At 51.4% G+C, this 18,737-nt stretch overlaps 1 protein-coding gene across 1 annotated transcript; it reads left to right on the top strand.

Annotated features, from left to right (window-relative positions):
- Positions 1-9,119: 9,119 nt before the first annotated feature.
- Hic2 (hypermethylated in cancer 2) lies at positions 9,120-14,159 on the top strand. Its single transcript, XM_013031550.1, has 2 exons — positions 9,120-9,234; positions 12,021-14,159. Exons 1-2 carry the CDS (start codon positions 9,209-9,211, stop codon positions 13,843-13,845), a joined length of 1,851 nt encoding a protein of 616 aa, XP_012887004.1. The 5' UTR covers positions 9,120-9,208; the 3' UTR covers positions 13,846-14,159.
- Positions 14,160-18,737: the final 4,578 nt, after the last annotated feature.

Here is an 18,737-nt window from a genome sequence, read left to right as displayed (position 1 = left end):
TGCCTGGGCTAGCTTTGATCCATGATTGTCAGATCTCACCCTCCTGAGTAGCCAGGATTATGAACATGGGCCACTGGTACCTGGCTTCCAGCCTGTTTTTTGAGTTCTTTTATTTTTCTGGAAGCAGTCGTGGTCTTTGTTCATTTGTTTTTCTGGAGATAGAACATGCCTAGACAAGCACTCTTCCACTGAACTATATCCCTACCCTCTAGTCTTACTTAAAATACTTTCTTTTTTCTTTTATCGCTGGGAATTGTTCTTTTGGTATTAGCTCATTAAGAGTCTTGATTGTAGTTTTCTTTTTTTTTTAAATTAGCATTCATTAATTATACAAGGTAGGTTTTATTGTAACATTTTCATACATGCATATAATACATGTTGATCAAGCTCACCCTCTCTCTTCCTCATCTTCTACCCCCACCCCCTTCCATTTTATGGTTTGAATTGAGGGCCTAGGCACTGTCCCCTTAGATTTTTTTGCTCAAGACTGGCTCTATACCATGTGAACCACAGTTAGTCACACTTTAGCTTTTTTGTGTATGTGCAGATACAGGGGCTTGAACTCAGGGCCTGAGCATTGTGCCACTTGAGCTTCAGGCTTTTTTGCGTTGGAGATGAGTCTCACAGACTTTGCTGCCCAGGTTGGCTTCAAACCTCAATCCTCAGATCTTAGCCTTCTAAGCAGTAGGGTTACAGACCTTAGGAGCACCTAGTTTCACTACCAGCTTTTATTTTTGTCAGTGGTGGGCCTTGAACTCAGTGCCTGGGTGCTTTCCTGGAGCTCTTTTTGCTCAAGGTTAGTGCTCTACCACTTTAAGCCATAGTGCCATTTCTGGTTTCCTGGCGGTTAATTGGAGATGAATCTCACAGACTTTCCTGCCCAGGCTGCTTTGAACTGTGATCTCAGATCTCAGCTTCCTGAGTAGCTAGGATTACAGATGGGTACCCTACCAATTCCAGCTTGTTATTGGAGGTAAGAGCGTACCCAGGTAGGCTTCGAATCTCACAGGTGTGAGCCACTGGTGCCCACCTTCTCTTTCCCCCTCTTAAAACCATTTCAACAAGTTTCATTGTTTTATTTTCATACTTGGCCATGGAAAATTTTACATTTTGCTGATTTCTGTTCTGCATGCCATTTCAGTCTTGTCTAGCCAGGGATAATACTGTTAGAAGCAAGCAGTGTTCCTTTTCTCCTGGCTCCTGAATACCAGCTTGCTTTTAGTCTTTGTGTGTAGGTGAAGCGGCTGTGTTAAGCTAACCTTAAATTCTGTAGAGTTCCTACTTGGCCTAAGAAATTGTTAGCTACCAGAGTTGATTTTGAAATAAGGAATTTGAGAGTCTGGCTTCAAAAGCCTTGGGGTAGGTGGCTGTAGTTTCATGACTCAGCTGTGACATGTGCCTCCCTGTGGGGCTCAGTTATCTCATTTGAAGGATGTCCCCAGGCAGATGAGATGATCTTGATAGTCCCTTCCAGCTGGGCAGCTCAGGCTTCCTAGTGCCCTTTTAACTCTTTGCCTATGGAATGTCTGTATTCATTGCTGTACCTTCTCTGGTTGTCTTCCTTGCAAAGCCACCTTTTTTTTCTTTTTCTTTTTTTTTTCTCTCTCCCTCTCTATTTCCATTGCTGGGGACCAAGGGTTTTAAGTACATTAGGCAAATGGTCTGCTACTGAGTTGTACTGTTAGCCTACAGAATTGCTTCTCGGTCTGCCACCCAGACATGGTTGGCTGCCCAGATAGCCCCCCTCCCCCCATTGTCCTATCTCTGAGGTACCCAGGGTGCCTCACTGACTTGTGTTCCAGGTCCACTGTTAATAGGTTTATAGTCACCACCAGCTGGGCTTGTGACATGGGAATTGTGTCTTCCTATTTGGGGCTTTCTCCTTTACACTTGAGAACTCAGTTGAACACTCACTGTTTGTAGAGTATTGACTTTTCTTTCTTTCCTTTTTGCCAGTCCTGGGGCTTGAACTCTAAGCCTGGGTTCTGTCCCTAAGCTGCTTTTGCTTAAGTCCAGCACTCTACCACTTACCACAGCACCACTTCCGGCTTTTTCTGAGTAGTTTATTGGAGATAAGGGTCTTTCAGACTTCCCTACAAGGGCTGGCCTCCACCCAAGATGCTCAAATCTCAAGCCTCGGGAGTAGCTAGGATTACTGGTATGAGCCACTGGCTCCCTACTGAGTTTTGTTTTCTTTCTGTCTTTTTTTTTGCTGGTCCTAAGACTTGAACACAGTGCTGAGGTGCTGTCACTGAACTTCTTCTTCTTCTTTTTTTTTTTTTTGTCAGTCATGGGGCTTGAACTCTGGGCTTGGGCACTGTTCACTGTTCCTCAGCTCTTCAGCTCAAGGCTAGCACTTTACCACTTTGAGACACAGCGCCACTTCTGGTTTTCTGGTGGTTTATTGGAGATAAGAGTCTCATGGACTTTCATGCCCGGGCTGGCTTTGAACTGCGATCCTCAGATCTCAGCTTCCTGAGTAGCTAGGATTATAAGCATGAGCCACCGGTGCCTGGCCCTGAACTTCTTGTTTTTGTTTTTTTTTTTGGGTCCGGTCGTGGGGCCTGAACTCTGGGCCTGGGCGCTGTCCCTCAGCTCTTCAGCTCAAGGCTAGCGCTCTACCACTTGAGCCACAGCGCCACTTCCGGCTTTTTTCTTTTTGCTTATGTGGTGCTGAGAAATCGAACCCAGGGCCTTGAGCATGCAAGGCAAGCGCTCTACCACTGAGCCACCTTCCCAGCCCTGGCCCCAATCTTTTTAGGTGTGGCTACTAAGGGAGGATGAGGGAAGGCTATGCCTTTAGGGTAAGCAAGGTTTGGGGAGCCAGAGACTAGTTAGTGTAGTGTGGGATCTTGCTACCAGCCTCCCTCACAGCAGCTTTTCAAGCTTTCTCCTTAGGATAGGGAATTCTCAAGAGGAAGCTGCACATGGGTACAAATGGTCAGGGACCTAGGCAATACTCAGTCTAAAGTGTACACCAAGAAGCTACTAGTATCAGTAGTGGAGTACTACTAGTAAGTAGTAGAGATACAGCTCAAATGGTGGAGCACCAGCCTTTTTGGAAAAAGCCAAGGGGAAAAGCATGGGGCCCTGAATTGCAGTGCTAGTATTGGAACATAACACACACAAAAGTTACCAGTAGGGCCCTCTGGCATTTCAGGACAGGCTTGGGTAGATTGTTTGGTTGGGGTGAGTGCTGTCTCTCCCTGTGGAAAACAGAGGTGGCCAGAGGAATGTAAGAGAAGCCGGGTTGGGGCCACATCACTGTATCACTAGTACGTTTAGTGGAACCTAAGTGTTGATTTTGTAGAAGCTGCAACAGAGGGAGGGGACAGGCTCCTGGCATTCTCTGAGCCTGTTGCTTTCCAGGAGGCTAGTCTGGGAGGAGAGCCAGGAGGACTGGCCAACATCCAAGACATGGGTGGATTACATGGCTGGGCCTGCTCAGAGCAGTGAGCCACACCCATCACCAACCCATGCCTAAGGGGTAGGGCAGGAGGTTACTGAGGAGGTCAGGGTGATTCCAAGGGACCAGTAGGCACAGCCTGGCCCCCAAAGTGGGCTGCACGGCTGGGCCCCACATTGTCACTTTTGGTAGAAGAGTTCTACCAGCTAGGCTTCTACCCTGCCCATGAGTTCAAGAACACTGCCCAGATGAGGCTCTGCAGGGGATGCTGAGGTGTAGGAGCAGCCAGGCAGGCAGTTCAGTATCCTCCCTAGCAGTGAAGTGGGGAAAGTTAACCACAGCTTCTGAGTCAGGCTTTGGGTCCTCTACTACCAATTTGTTCATGTTGGTGAACAAATTCCTTAACCCCCAAGAACCTTCCTTGTCTGCAGCTGAAAGTGTACATAACTCCTCTACTGGAGCCTGTGGGAGGCTGCAGTGATACCGGACTTGTTCAGTGGTTGTCTCCCTCACATGGGCCATAAAGGAAGTACTCTAGATTAGAAGACTGAACGGAGTCCTGGGCGATTGGGCTCATGGTGGGGTCTGGGCCTTGGGCTCTTTTGGATCCTGAACAGTTTTGTCCTTTTGAGGCAGTCTTCTTCATATGACTTGGGAGGGGCCACACCCAGAGCATGAGGTGACCATAGAAGGGGTGGTGATACTTGTCCGGGTACTGGGTCAATACCGCTTTCACATTCAGGGGCAGCAGTGGACAGGCTCAGAGCCTTCTCCGATACTAGTCATTTGTGCTTAAACCTTTGGGGTGTGGAAGCTGCCTGGTAGTTGCATTTTGCCCCATGGTAATCCTTGCCTAGCATGACTTGTCCCTCCCACCTGGCATTGGCACTTTCAGCTTGTCTCAGTGCCAGCTGGAGGGTTCCTATTTCACTCTTACTTCTGGCTAGGTATTCTTTCCAAGGAACCAACCACCTTGGGGATAGCTAAGGTGTAAGAAGGCTGCTATTTTGCTTGTTAGGGTGGGCTGAGCAGCAGATTCTCAGTGCCCCAGGCCTCCTGCAGAAACTGCCCTTCTGGGGATGTGAGTGATGTAGGCGGGGTGGAGGGGCAGGATGAGAAGGCTCTCTGGAGGGCTGAATGACGTGGGCCCCCTTCCCTGGCCTTTACCCTTTTCACCAGGCCTCCTGGGTGGGTGTGAGACATGAGGAATTCCAGTCCAGGTGCCCTCGGATGCCTCCGGGAGGGCTCATTCCTGCCTTCAGGGATCAGGCATTGAGTAGGAGAAGGGTGAGGCATATCATGTGGCCTGAAACCACACCCTGAGTTTGGTCCTTGCTGGGCCTGGAGGTGGGTGTAGGGTGTGTTCTTGTCTCAGAGGCAGGGCTGCCAGTCTGGTGTTCGGAGGGAAGCACAGAGAGGCCCAAGAAACAGAGCAGTGCTGAGTGTTCAGTGTCTGAAGACCAAGACCCTGGGTAAGGTGGGTGTCCAGGCTGAGTTGAGGGCATTGTAAGGGGTGAGATTGTTCTCAATTTCATGCTTATTTAAGGATCGAGTTCATCTGAAAACTTCTCACAGCCTTGAAAAGGTTCTGGGCCATAGCATGCTTCTGTTGTAGGGTGGTGGGAAGATAAACTTTGAAATGCCTTGGTCTAGCTTCCCCATCACCACCAGCACCCTAAAGGCCACATGGACTGACACTGAGATGAGTGGGGACTTTGCTACTGTGCCCCCGTGCGCCCACGGTTTCTCGCCCTCCCCCTGTGGGTGGGTGAGTTTCCCCACTGGAGTTCCTTTTTGACGGTCAGGAGACAGTGAGGTAAGATTGGGAAGTCAAGTCTGTGTCATCTGTTGTCATCATTGGCTATTCAGGCATGTGTTTGTGGGGTGGATTCAGAGGTCTTTGGTGCATAGGGAAGTTGGGTAGGGATTCTGGGGCTTTGATTGTTCTCTGGTGACTGGACCTACCCAGCCACATGAAAGACATGGACCTGTACCACTTTCGCAGCCCTGCTCTTGTGAGCTATTGTTTCCTGGGTGCCCTTAAGAATTGAGAAATAAAAGCCTGGCACCGGTGGCTCATGCCTGTAATCCTAGCTACTCAGGAGGCTGAGTTCTGAGGATCACGGTTCAAAGCCAGCTAGGGCAGGAAAGTCTGTGAGATTCTTATCTCTGATTAACCACCAGAAAACCGGAAGTGGGAAGTGGTGTTGTGGTTCAAGTGGTAAAGTGCTCCCCTTGAGCCGAAGAGCTGAGGGACAGAGCCTAAGCCCAGAGTTCAAGCCCCATGACTGACAAAAATAAAAAAGAATTGAGAAACGAGCTGGTTGCTGGTTGGCTCACGCCTATAATCCTAGCTACTCCGGAAGCTGAGATCTGAGTTTCACAGTTCTAAGCCAGACCTGGCAGGAAAGTCTGGGAGTTTCTTATCTCCAATAAACTACTCAGAAAAAGCCAGCGGGCTGGGCGCTGGTGGCTCAGGCCTGTAATCCTAGCTACTCTGGAGGCTGAGATCTGAGGATCGCCATTCAAAGCCAGCCCAGGCAGGAAAGTCCATGAGACTCATCTCCAACAAACCACCAGAAAACCGGAAGTGGCTCTGTGGCTTAAGCGGTAGAGCTAGAGCGCTCACCTTGAGCTGAAGAGCTCAAGGACAGCGCCCAAGCCCAGAGTTAAAGCCCCACAACCGACCAAAAAAAAAAAAAAAAAGCCAGATCGCTATCCTTGAGCACAAAGAAGCTCAGGGACAGTGCCCAGACCCTGAGTTCAAGTCCCAGGACTGGCAAAAAAGAAAAGAAATGGAAATTGAACGGCACTGAATGAGCTAAAAACCAACAGTACATGGGGATTCCCATGCCCACCACTTGCAGATAACCCATCTCAAGTCCTTGCTCCTTGTGGAGAGGTGGGGTAGGTATTGGAGCGGAGGCTTAGTGAATCCCCTTTGTCATGAGTGTCATGAGGAGGGCAGCATGTGGGCTCCTGGGTTGCCAGTTTGTTTGTTTGTTTGTTTTTTGGGTCCATTCGTGGGGCCTGAACTCTGGGCATGGGCGCTGCCCCTCAGTTCTTCAGCTCAAGACTAGCGCTCTACCACTTGAGCCACAGCGCCACTTCCGGCTTTTTTTCTTTTTGATTATGTGGTGCTGGGGAATCGAATGCAGGGCCTCATGCATGCAAGGCAAGCACTCTACCACTGAGCCACCTTCACAGCCCCTGGGTTGCCAGTTTGTGAGAGTCCAGTGATGAAGCTCATGTGTGTCAGGGCAGAGCCCACTCTATTAACTGGTATTGTGTCCAGGAAGGAAGGAAGGGGAGGCTTTGTGCTGAGTTGCTGAGGTGGGAATATCTTGTCAAAAACCTCTCTTTGGGGTTGGATGATTTCATTAGAAATGAAATGGTTTGTTTCATTTGATACTTCTATACAATGAAATATCCAAAGCTTAAGTGCAATGTTAATGACCTTTGGGAGTCCATCTACCTTCATCCAGACTCTGAGCAAGATAGAACTGGCTTTGGTCAAGAAAGTTCCTTCGGTTTAGTGCCAGGCAGTTCACCCCGCAAAACCTGCTCTGATTTAGTTTCTCCCTGAGTGGTAAGTCACTCAGCCAGTGACTGTTTATATGCATTGTGTTCTGTACTTTTTTTTTTTTTTTCCTTTTTAAGGATTCTAAATGTATGTGTTCATTTAAAATGTTGACTTGTGGAAATGAACATGTTATATCGGTACAAAAGTGATAACATTTAGTAGAAATTGTTCAGAATTTGAATTTTGATTCCCACGCTTGATCTGGCTCCCTTCAGACTAGGGCATCTTAATGCTTTGACAGCCCATTATAGTCCCTGGTTCTGCCAGTGTGGGGATATATATCTTTGATTTTTCTGTGAGAGGATGAAGAAGGGAGAGAAAGGAAAGCAGGTGTTTGTTATCTACTGAGAGTCCTGGGAAGGTAGCCCAGTCTTTTTTCTTCCTTTCACTAACTTATGCTTACAGGAGAGCAATCGGATCCTTGTCTTCTGAGGTCAGCTGAGCTGGGGCCAGCTCACAGGGAAAGCTTAGAGCTGAGGCTTCCCTACCTACCTGAATAGGTGTTTCTGGGCCTTATCTCCTGACTCTTCTCTAGGCTTCCTGAAAGTTCTGTCCCACTGCCTTGCATTTCAAGTTCTAGCCTGTGTCCATATTTCGGCCTTCTTTAGGTGGCTCTTGCTATGGCTGACACCCATAGTTATGTTTCTAGGCCCTTGGCAGTACCCCAAGCTGTGGCTTTTCCAAGGCAGAAGCTTGTTGTTTCCAGTGAATGGGTAGGACAGAGATTACTGGCCATTGTCATTTGGATTGGGAAGAAAAGAGCAGTGCTTGCTGTGAACTTTCAGCAGAGGGCTCCAAGCCTCCCTGGCTAGGAGACCTTTAGTTACTCAGCCTAATAGGCTGGTGAAGATTTCAGGTATGGTCAGGCAGTGGGTGCTCCTATAGAGCATTCCTTTCCCTAGGTGCTTAGTGTCCAACACATTGTGTTCTGCCTCCTACTCCCTGCATAGTATCTAGTAACTGGCTTGATCTGGATCAAGAGCAGTAGCTCCTAGTTGCAGGGATGGGAAGATGTTGATGCAGAGGTCACTAAATTAGTATCTGAGGGCTCTGGCTGAGCCCAGGTGGTGGGATGAACCAGGTGAAAAGTAGCTGTGTGCTGTGACTTCCTGTTGGGCCTTCTGTGGTCTTCAGAACCCATCTCATCTCTTAATTCCCTTTCAAGGTTTGACTATGCTCTGTCCTCTTGTCTGGGTGTCTGGGTAATGGGCCTAGGACCAGATCTTATTAATGTAGAGTTTTTTGGCCCTCTGTACGTTTATGACTGATTCGACAGCTCTCTGGGCCCTTGGTGGGAACTTGTGTCCCTCCCTTCAGCTCTCCCCTCCCCCAAAGAGGGGAGCTGTGCTAGGGGCTGAAGAGACAGCTGGCAGCATGAAGCCAGGCCTCCTACCCTTAGGCCGGCACCCCGGGTCTGGCCACATTCCTGAGGGACCTGCTGAGCCTCTCTGGCCCTGGGGGTGGGGTGGGGGGAAGTAGAAGCTGCTGTAGGCCCCTTCCCCCAACTCTGGCTCCATTCCAAGGGAGACCAGGCTAGCCTGTGAAACGTAGGGTCCCAGAGTTTCAGGATTTCCTCCTGCTGGACTCAGCTTTGGGGGGAGAGAGCAGAGAGCCCACCTTCCTCTGGCAGCAGCTGTCAGTGGCTTTCGTGGGTTGGTATTGAAAGACCAAGCCTGCTGCTGGGGTGAGCCCTCAGGCCTCAAAGGGGGAGGTCTTATAGTCCAACTGGGCTGGAGGGGCTGGGCTCTGGGGGGGGGCGGGGGTCGGGGAAGCGGTTGAGACTGGTTCTTATAAATAGCCCTTGCACAAGTGGCTCCAATTTTGACCTTTGTTATGTAAATGTAGCCAGCCTATGAAGGGCCTTGCCCAGGCCTCCTACCACCCCTCAGTTTGTCTGTAATTGTATGCCTGCCACCAGCCTTCCTCGGGCCTAGGTGGCCCCTGGGGTATCCTAAATCTCCAGTGTGTATTGGAGGTTAGTTGCTGCCCAGCTACCCAGACCTGTCTGTGAGCCTCTTTGGGTCTCCCACCCAGAAGACTGTAGATCTTTTGGGGAATAAAATTAGAGCCTCCAGTGCCTCTCCTTCCTGGGCCCTCTCCTTCCTTTGCTGGTACCTGTCTTAGTAGTCTGTCTTCTTCTCCCCAGGTGACCAGGCATTGATGCGCCCCCAGGAAGTCCACGTGCTCAAGGAGGTCACCCCCCGCCGGCTGCTGCTCACATGGTTTCTGGGCCCCTGGCGCTCCGGTAGGCCAAGGGGGAGGCCTGGGGGAGGGAGGCTCTCTGGCTTGCTCGTGCCCCTGGGGCTTTCTGGCAGTTCACAGCCGGAAGGCTAGGCTTCTCCCTGGCCTGTAGTCCTTTGTGCTGACAGTTTAGGACAGCATGCTGGGTGCCTCGGGCCAGCTGCTCTGGCTCTGGCTCACCCAGGACAAGGGGCTGCTGTGAGCATATGGGTTCTTCTGCTCTTTGTTCATTCCTTTGCCAGGCTCAGGGTAGCAGGCATCCTAGGGTAGACAGAGCAGGCCCAGAGCTGACTGGGATACTGCTTTGTTCCCACCTGGCTGGTTGAAGGGACAGGGAGTGGAGGAAGAATGGTTCCCAAAGTCTCCAGCCTCTGAATGCCCTTCTGAATTGCTTCAGCTGGGGCAGAACAAGGAAACAGAGTTTTTTCCATGGTGTTCCACCAGGTGCTTGTCATGAGCTCTGAAACAGTAGTGTGGATGTGATTGTTGGGGTTTCTCTGTCTACAAACAAGGGCAAAGGCAGGTGAGGGGCTGGGGTGAGCATGTGTATTGTGGAAAGAGAGAACATGGTATAGAAGATACCCTGGGAGGGGCAAGAGGTCTGGGTGGTGGTGGGAAGTTAGGAACAGTTGAACTGTTTACAGATTTTCTAACTGGTGAGTGAGGCACATGTGGGCAGGGTGGAGTGGCCTCTGCTACCCATTGCTGACAGCTGTGGGTCAGTAGAGACTATGCCCATTCCCATCATCTCCTGTTCCACAGAGGCTAGTGGGTGTCTGGGCTCAAGAAAGAAGCTAGAAGGATTCCCAGGCTTGAACATAGTGATCTCCTCTACTGTCAGGGATAAGAGGATGGGGCTGGCATTGCCATTCTCTCTCTCTCTCTCTTTTTTTTTGGGTCCAGTCGTGGGGCTTGAACTCTGGGCCTGGGCGCTGTCCCTCAGCTCTTCAGCTCAAGGCTAGCACTCTACCACTTGAGCCACAGTGCCACTTCCGGCTTTTTTCTTTGTGCTTATGTGGTGCTGAGGAATCGAACCCAGGGCCTCATGTATGCAAGGCAAGTGCTCTACCACTGAGCCACCTTCCCAGCCAGGCATTGCCATTATCAAATGGGGAGGTGGGTTGGGACTGAGGTCAGCTTTGAGTAATGTTCTGGGTACCTCTGTCCTAGGAAGGCCATTCATGGGCCTATGGTATACTTCCTCCCTGTGGGGTTCCCTGCTTGGCTGAGGGCAGGTGGGAAGCCTGGTCAGACCCCATGTGCACACTGCACACCGCTGGGTCAGCCGTCTGATGGGTTCCTGTAAAGACCAGAGGCATCTGCATGTTTATTACTTAATGGCCTTAATTAGTGTCTGTGCCAATCTGTCTGGTAGGCCCAGCTGGCTGCCTTTCCAAGCCCAAACAGCAGCAGCCCTTCCTGGAAAGGGCACTATGTCTAGGAAATCCAGGGGCTGGGACAATACCCAATTTTCACTGAGGCCAGGTACATATGTTGGAGATGGGCTTGTAAGGACCAGCAGCCATGAAAGAGACTGCTGTATATGGGAATAGGATCTGGACTCTGGCAAATTGGAAAACCTGGGTTGACTGGGAAGCTTAATTTTGTAAAGTGTTTCAATGTAGAGCAGAGACTAAACCAGAGGCTAGCTGATGAGTTTGATTTAGCTTATACAGTACATTTTACTTACATAATTATTATCGTTTTTGTGCCAGTACTGGGGCTTGAACTTGAACTCAGAGCTCTCCTCCAATTCTTGTTCAGCTTTTAAACTCATGGCTGATGCCCTACGATTTGAGCCATGCCTCCAGTTCAGCTTTTTCCTTGTTAACTGGAAGTAAGAATCTCATGGATGTCTTTCCTAGGCTGGCTTAGAACTTTAATCCTTAGATCCCAGCCTCCTGAGTCAGTAGGGTATGGGTATGAGCCACCACTGCCCAGGTACCTCACAGTCTTATTAGCATCACATTCTAACCAACTGAGCTAACTGGCCACCTTGAATTTTTTTTTTTTTTTGGGTCGGCCGTGGGGCTTGAACTCTGGGCCTGGGCGTTGTCCCTCAGCTCTTCAGCTCAAGGCGAGGGCTCTACCACTTGAGCTACAGTGCCACTTCCGGTTTTCTGGTGCTTTATTGGAGATAGGAGTCTCACGGTCTCTCCTGCCCGGGCTGGCTTTGAACTGAGATCTCAGCCTTTGAACTCAGATCTCAGCCTCCTGAGTAGCTAGGATTACAGGCGTGAGCCACCAGCGCCCGGCCCACCTTGAATATTTTAAAAGGACCCTTTAACATAGGGAAATTATTCATGAAAATCTGATTTGCTGCCTGGTCTGGAAAGCTGGGGAGATCAGCCCTGTGCCTCTGCATACAGGCAGGACTGGTCAGTTTACTCAGGTCTCCTGCTCTCCTAGAGATGTATCTGTTCTCTGAATTCCATTGCCACCTGCTGGCCATTTTTCCCCCTGCTTAGGGGAAGTAAGCCTACCTTCTTTTAGTGTGTAGGCAGTAGCCTGGGGCATAAAGTCAAATTCAAACCCAAGTTTAACTTCCTGGCATCTTCATCATGCTCACCTCAGTTTTCTCATAAGTAGGGGTAGGGTATGGCCTCTCTGTTTTTTCTGACAGCTTGAGTCCTCTCTGAGGTGGCAGTTAGAAGGTGCCTGCACACAGGGAGGTGGGACTGAGTGGGTTTCATCTGCCAGTTCAGTCCAGAGGCCCCCTGTGTGCTCCTGAGAACTGCACTCTGCCCCAGGGCCCTGGTGCAAGTTAATCAGGCTTGTTTTTGCCCACAGGTGGTGCCCGTGGGCAGGGCACAGGGACATGGGGCCCGACATGGAGCTGCCCAGCCACTCAAAGCAGCTCCTGCTACAGCTGAACCAGCAGAGAACCAAGGGTTTCTTGTGTGACGTCATCATCATGGTGGAGAACTCTGTCTTCCGGGCCCACAAAAATGTCCTGGCTGCTAGCAGCATCTACTTCAAGTCCTTGGTCCTGCATGACAACCTCATCAGCCTAGACACGGACATGGTTAGCTCCACGGTGTTCCAGCAGATCCTGGACTTCATTTACACAGGCAAGCTGCTGCCTAGTGACCAGCCAGCCGAGCCCAACTTCAGCACTCTTCTTACTGCCGCCAGCTACCTCCAGCTACCTGAATTGGCAGCCCTCTGCCGTCGCAAACTCAAGCGAGCAGGAAAGCCCTTTGGCCCTGGACGGGTAGGGGCTGCCGGCGTGGGGCGGACGCCCCGCAGCCAGCGACTGTCCACAGCCTCTGTTATCCAGGCTCGATACCCAGGGCTTGTGGATGGACCTAAGGGGCACCATTCCTCCCAAGAACTCCCCCAGCCCAAAGGTTCAGATGATGAGCTTTTTCTGGGTAGCTCTGCCCAGGAGAGCACCCACAGCCTGGGCCGTGGGCTCTGCTCAGCCAGCGGGGAGGTGGGCTTAGGGGGCTGTGGCAGCAGTACTAATGGGAGTAGCGGAGGCTGTGAGCAGGAGCTGGGCCTAGATCTGTCCAAGAAGAGCCCACCCTTGCCCCCCACAACTCCCGGACCCCATCTTACCCCTGATGATCCAGCCCAGTTGAGTGACAGCCAGCACGACTCACCCCCATCAGCCTCTGTCCCACCTGTTGCCAACAGTGCCTCTTATGCTGAGCTGGGGGGCACCCCTGATGAGCCCATGGATCTGGAAAATACTGAGGACAACCACCTGAGCCTACTTGAGGGGCCAGGTGGACAGCCTCGGAAGAGCCTCCGCCATTCATCCCGAAAGAAGGAATGGAGCAAGAAGGAGCCTGTTTCTGGGTCTCCCTTTGAGCGGAGAGAAATAGGACCAAAGGGCCCCTGCCCTGGTGAAGATAGTGAGGGGCTTGGGGACACAGTTCCCAATGGTGTTGTGGCCAGTGGTGTTGGTGGCCCCAGTGGGCCTTATGGGGAGCCCCCGTACCCCTGCAAGGAGGAGGAGGAAAATGGCAAGGAGGGGAGTGAGGACAGTGGGCAGAGTGGGAGTGAGGGGGGCAGTGGCCATGCTGGCGCTCACTACGTGTACCGGCAGGAGGGCTATGAGACAGTGCCATATGGAGACAACCTGTATGTGTGCATTCCCTGCGCCAAGGGCTTTCCTAGCTCTGAGCAGCTCAATGCTCACGTGGAGACGCACACAGAGGAGGAGCTGTTCATCAAGGAGGAGGGAGCCTATGAGACGGGCAGTGGGGGTGCTGAGGAGGAGGCTGAGGATCTGTCAGCGCCCAGCACAGCCTATGCAGCAGAGCCCCGGCCTTTCAAGTGCTCAGTCTGTGAGAAGACCTATAAGGACCCAGCCACCCTGAGGCAGCATGAGAAGACACACTGGCTGACAAGACCCTTCCCTTGCAACATCTGTGGCAAGATGTTCACCCAGCGTGGCACTATGACACGCCACATGCGGAGCCACCTGGGCCTGAAGCCTTTTGCCTGTGATGAGTGTGGCATGCGTTTCACCCGCCAGTACCGCCTCACAGAGCACATGCGTGTGCACTCAGGCGAGAAGCCCTATGAGTGCCAGCTCTGTGGGGGCAAGTTCACCCAGCAACGCAACCTCATCAGCCACCTGCGCATGCACACCTCCCCCTCCTAAAAGCCAAAGACCCAGGGGTGCCCTCTGCAGACCTGCCACCTGGGAACCCAGCAAAGGAGAAGCCAGGAGGTGCAGTAGGAGGGGCTGAGCCTGAGGTCCAGTGGGCAGCTCTCCTGGCAGCCCCTTCACCCCAGCCGCCCCACATCCAGAGCTTTAATCAACAGTCTGTACCAAGGGAAGCCAAGAGGAGAGAAGCCTGCAGGCCCAGCCCCATGTGTGGTGCTGGTGGTGACCATTCTACCTCCCCATCCCACCCCTCACTCCAGCCCTGTGGGGGCTGCCATAGAGCAGGTGGGAATGGGTCACATGGGTCTTGCTGGTCCCTTTCCTTCAGGCTGGGCTGGAGAAGAGGGAGAGGGGACCCCCTACATGCTAGTGAGGCACTGTTTCTTGTGATCACGGGTGGTGCCTGGAGCAGGCCCCTACCCGGCAGGGACTGTGTCTGTGCGTGTGCATGTGTGCTTGTGTCTGTGTGTGACCCTGGCTCTGGGAAGCAGGTGCTTGGGGGCAGCTCCTTCACTCCTTTAGCCAGGGTGGCACTGCTCTCTGGTGCTGGGATAGTCAGGGTGACCCCACCACCCTACCTCTCTACAACTAAAGAGCCCTCTGGGCCTGTTATTCCTACTGATCTCCCTCCACTTTTTTTTTTTTTAATTTTGAATTCTTTTTTTTTTTTAAACCAAAACAAACAATAGTTTATTTTCCTCCTGCCTCTTTGGGGCTGAGCCTAGGTCTGCAGACTGAATGTAACTGGGGCAACTGCCCCTCCCTGTTGCCCCTTCCCTGAGCCCTGGTGCTGTGGGACACATCAGTGTGCCCATCTCCAGGCCCCAGAAGCCCGACTTGCCCAAAGGCTTCCCTGGTCCTGAGCCCTGCCTGGGCTGCCTCAGGAGAACACGTTTTTCCTATAATTTTCAAGGAATATTCTTTGTCTAGAGGTACATGTTTTTTTGTTTTGTTTTGTTTTTTTAAATTGAGAACCCCCTCTCCCATGTAACATTTATGGAAGTGTTGGAACTGGAAGTTTTGGGGGGTGGGGGAGGCTGGACTTGCTGCCAAGGCCGTCGGTACTTGCGTTTTTCATTTCTGTGTATGTGTGGGTGAGCGTGGTTTGCACTGTGCGTGTGGACAGATGCTTTACTTTCCTTCCTCACTAAACAAGGTGGAGAGACTTCTGACCTTTTGCTACCTCTTGAATTCATGACAACAGTATAGTACTTTGGTGACTGGCAGTTGAGGGTGAGCTGGTTGCTCTTTTTTTCTTCTGTGGGAATTAAGATGGGCTCAGGTCAGCCTCATAAGCCATCTTGGTCCCCAGAGACCTGGGCCCCCCAAGTTGTCAACTGCTACTGTGCTTGAGTGTGGGGCAAGGGTTGGGCACCTAAGTAACAGGAGCCACAAGGAGACAGCTGCTCTTATCATCTCCTGCCAGGGCCAGGATAAGGTGGAAGTGAGCCCCCCCATCCTGTCTCTACGTGGAGTTGGAGAGAGCCAAAGCCCCTCCTGGCTCATGTGGTGAGGGCAGCAGCCAGCCACAGGACCAGGGAATGGAATAGCACCTTTGAGCACTCCTGGCCACTCTAGTGAGAGTTGGTCACACCCACAGGCTCAGCCTTGTCTGGGTCCAATGAGTTGCCCCATGTCATGGGTTTCTCAGATACTTGCATGGGTCCTAGTCAGGCTTTACGCCAGACCAAGGTTGCCATGCTTGGTTCCATTGCCCTTAGCCAGCTGAGCCACAGGACTGGGCCAGCAGGCTTTATCTTCATTTTGCTTCCTACTTTTTTCGTTTTCTTCATTCAGTTTTAAGTTCAGACCAAAAAATTCCTGTCATCCCCTATCCCACCCCTTCAGAGACCCTCTAAGTAAAAACAGAGCCAAGTTCAGGGACTTGGGTGGTGAGTGGTATATTCTGGGAATGAGGGAGTAAAGTCACAAGAGGAGCTCTTGGCTAGCCCTCCCATGTGGTACTTATAAGCCCTGAGCTGGCTCTCCTCCCTGTCAGATAGGAGATGGAGGTCTGGACCCCTGATCTCAGTTCCAGTAAATCAGGTTAAACAGCTGAGCTAAGGAAACTCCTGGGCTCCACCCCCACCCTATCAGCACTTAAAGCCACATGACACAAAGTCTGTACCGCAGTACCATACAGGAATTGTGCATGCACCCGGTGGCACATGTGGCCTCCACCGCCATGGGCAGCTGCATTTGTGAGGTGACTGGAAAGTAGGTGATTGCTCTATCTACAAAACTTCAGGGACTGGGAGCAGAGCCCCCTCACTCAGTGTCTGTGCGACATAGTATTGTACCCACCTTAGTATTGTATCAAGCTTTTTCTGTATTTTAATGAGAAAGCAAAACACTAGTTTCCTATTTAAGATGTTAAGGGTGATTGGGGTGGGGTGGGATCATCTCCACAATTGGTTTTGTTTCCTTTTCCTTTGATTCCATGGCAGTGTGTGAGAGAGAGTGTGAGTGGTGTGTGTGTGTGTGTGTGTGTGTGTGTGTAAGTAAGTAAATGTTAAGAGCCTCACAAGGAAACTAGGCTGTGAGGGGCAAAGGCGGCTTACAGTTCTCTACTTTAGTCACTTAATTCCTGAATGTTTCGGAGAAACAGGAAACAGAAAATAGCAGATGTCACTTAAGAATAATGATTTAAAAAAGAAAAAAAAAAAGAAAAAAAAGCTCATACCCAAATTCACAAAACCTATTTTTTAAACCAAAATGTATTTTGAATGAGTATGGAACCTCAGTGGGCTCAGAAAAAAAAAAAGATACTAATATATTTATCTCATTGTTTACATAAACTTTTACAGTTTCAGACCTCAGCAGCTGTAAGGCCAGTCCCAGGGAATCTTCACCTTCTGCTGGGGGTCCTGAGTCGGCCCTGGAGCATGGGCAGACATAGGGCCAGGGAAGGAAGGGGTGGAAGCCTCCCTGGACTCACCAGAGCCCTCACCCCCATTCCCAGGGCCTCTCCAAGCCCAGCTGGCACCAAAGAGCTTGGGCCTGTGCTGACCAGCCTCAGGCCTGCTGGCTGGACCTTAGTGGTCTTGCTAGCTGGTACACATTGGGTGGCTGTCAGCTCTGGCCACAGGACCCGAGTCTGGGCTTCGGCCCCAAGGGAAAGGCGAGCTCCCTCTGCTGCTCTGCTCGTGACCCTTGGGGGGGTGGGTTGATGTGAGGGTCTCCCTGAAGCCAAAAAGTGGGGACTTTTGCACAGCTCAGTTGACTCCAGTGGGTCCGTCCCCCTCCTACCCCCTCAGCCAATGAAGGGCTGAAGGGACCTGGTCCTTACCAACACAGACGGTGCAAACACTCTCAACAGTGTTGTTTTTGTATCAATATGTTTGTGCAGTGATGAATGTATTTATTTCTCAGACTTGGGACAAGCAGGCCGTGGCAGGCTGGGCTCTGCCACGGCCTGCTCCTGCAGGACCGAGCCACTGCAAGGGCTCCTCCAGGATTGCAAAAAAAAAAAAAGAAAAAAGAAAAAAAAAAAGATGAACCTTTAAGCAAATGAGAATCTCAGAGACTTGCAGCATAGCCATACACCTCAGCCTGTGAACTGAACAATCTAGACCCAAACTGACTCTCCCGACCACATACAGCCTGGGTGAGTTTCTGGTCCGTCACTACTTGGGAGCACTGGGCTATCTGCCCGCTGTCCTCATGCTGATGGTTTTCACTGGACCTCAGGCCCCTGTGCAGGAGTGCGATCAGGCGAGACTGCTGGCAGGCACTGCCCTGCAGCTCTCCTGAGTGTGGGGGAGGCCTGGGCAGCCCCGAGGGCAGAGCTGAGAGCAAGCCTGTGTCTCACCTCCAGGCCTGAGTTGTAGAAACTCATGCTGGATGGAGAGGAGCAGATAGGGCACTTAGCATTGCCATGCCCCTCTGAAGGGACCAAGGTCCTCCGTTTCCCCAGTCACATTGGGCTCCATATTAACTGAACCTGTGAAGTGGATGCCAGGAATGAGGAAATGGCAAAGGACCTGACCAGAGCCTCAGTCTGACATTCCAAATGGGATGGGTGGGAGCTGTGGGAATTGAGGCTGCCCAGGACCCCCTTCCTAGGATGCCCCAGCTTCAGTTGCCCACTTTAATTTTCTACAGGAACCCCTCCCCCTACCTCACCTTACTATTTATTGCTGTAATTTATTGACCTCAAAAATGCTGCATAACAGACCTCAGATGGGACAGGGAGGGTCCCCAGGGTCCCCCCCTCTACTTGGCAGGATCCTGTGGGGCCAGGTGCTGAGGGGAACCTCTCTGCCCCACCCATCACTTGCTTCCCCCTGCACCCCCAGGGGCCCTAGGTTGGGCTCTGGCCATTCTCAAATACCTCGAGGGGGAGTGGAAGGGATTGGGTTATAGCTGTTTTGTTTAATGGGAATTGGAAGAGGGATCATGTCCTACTTTATACCCTTCCCAAAGAGGGGGAGGGACACCAGGATCGCACTCCTGTACTGGCCACCGCCGTTGTCACTCATCACATTGAGTTCACATCCCTCAAGAGTTAGGATAAATTCAGGTCGGAGCTGCAGGTATGCAGCCCTCCAGTGTCATAGAAAAGTGATTGACCGACGACTGATCTCCATTCAGAAGTGTGCAGTCTTAATGTACAGTGATAAGAAACTGTTATTTTATGATCTTTTCATTAAAAGCTTGATGGAAAAATTTTCTGGCATAGGGCCTCTGTTTTGCTGTGGCTGTTTCCCTGGCAGACTGACAGTTTGATGTCTCAGGTGGGATCTGGTTTGGGCATCTGTCCACCACTTTTTAGCTGGGGCAGGAGACATGCTTCGATGTTGGGGGTGGGGGTGGGGGTCTAGGCCAGGAAACTAGCTTTTTTTTTTTTTTCTTCCACACTAGAACTCTGGGTTGGGACACTGTCT

Source organism: Dipodomys ordii, unplaced genomic scaffold (genome assembly GCF_000151885.1).
Source record: "Dipodomys ordii isolate 6190 unplaced genomic scaffold, Dord_2.0 Scaffold141, whole genome shotgun sequence".
Taxonomy (NCBI): domain Eukaryota; kingdom Metazoa; phylum Chordata; class Mammalia; order Rodentia; family Heteromyidae; genus Dipodomys; species Dipodomys ordii.
This window is presented reverse-complemented; position numbering and strand designations above follow the sequence as displayed.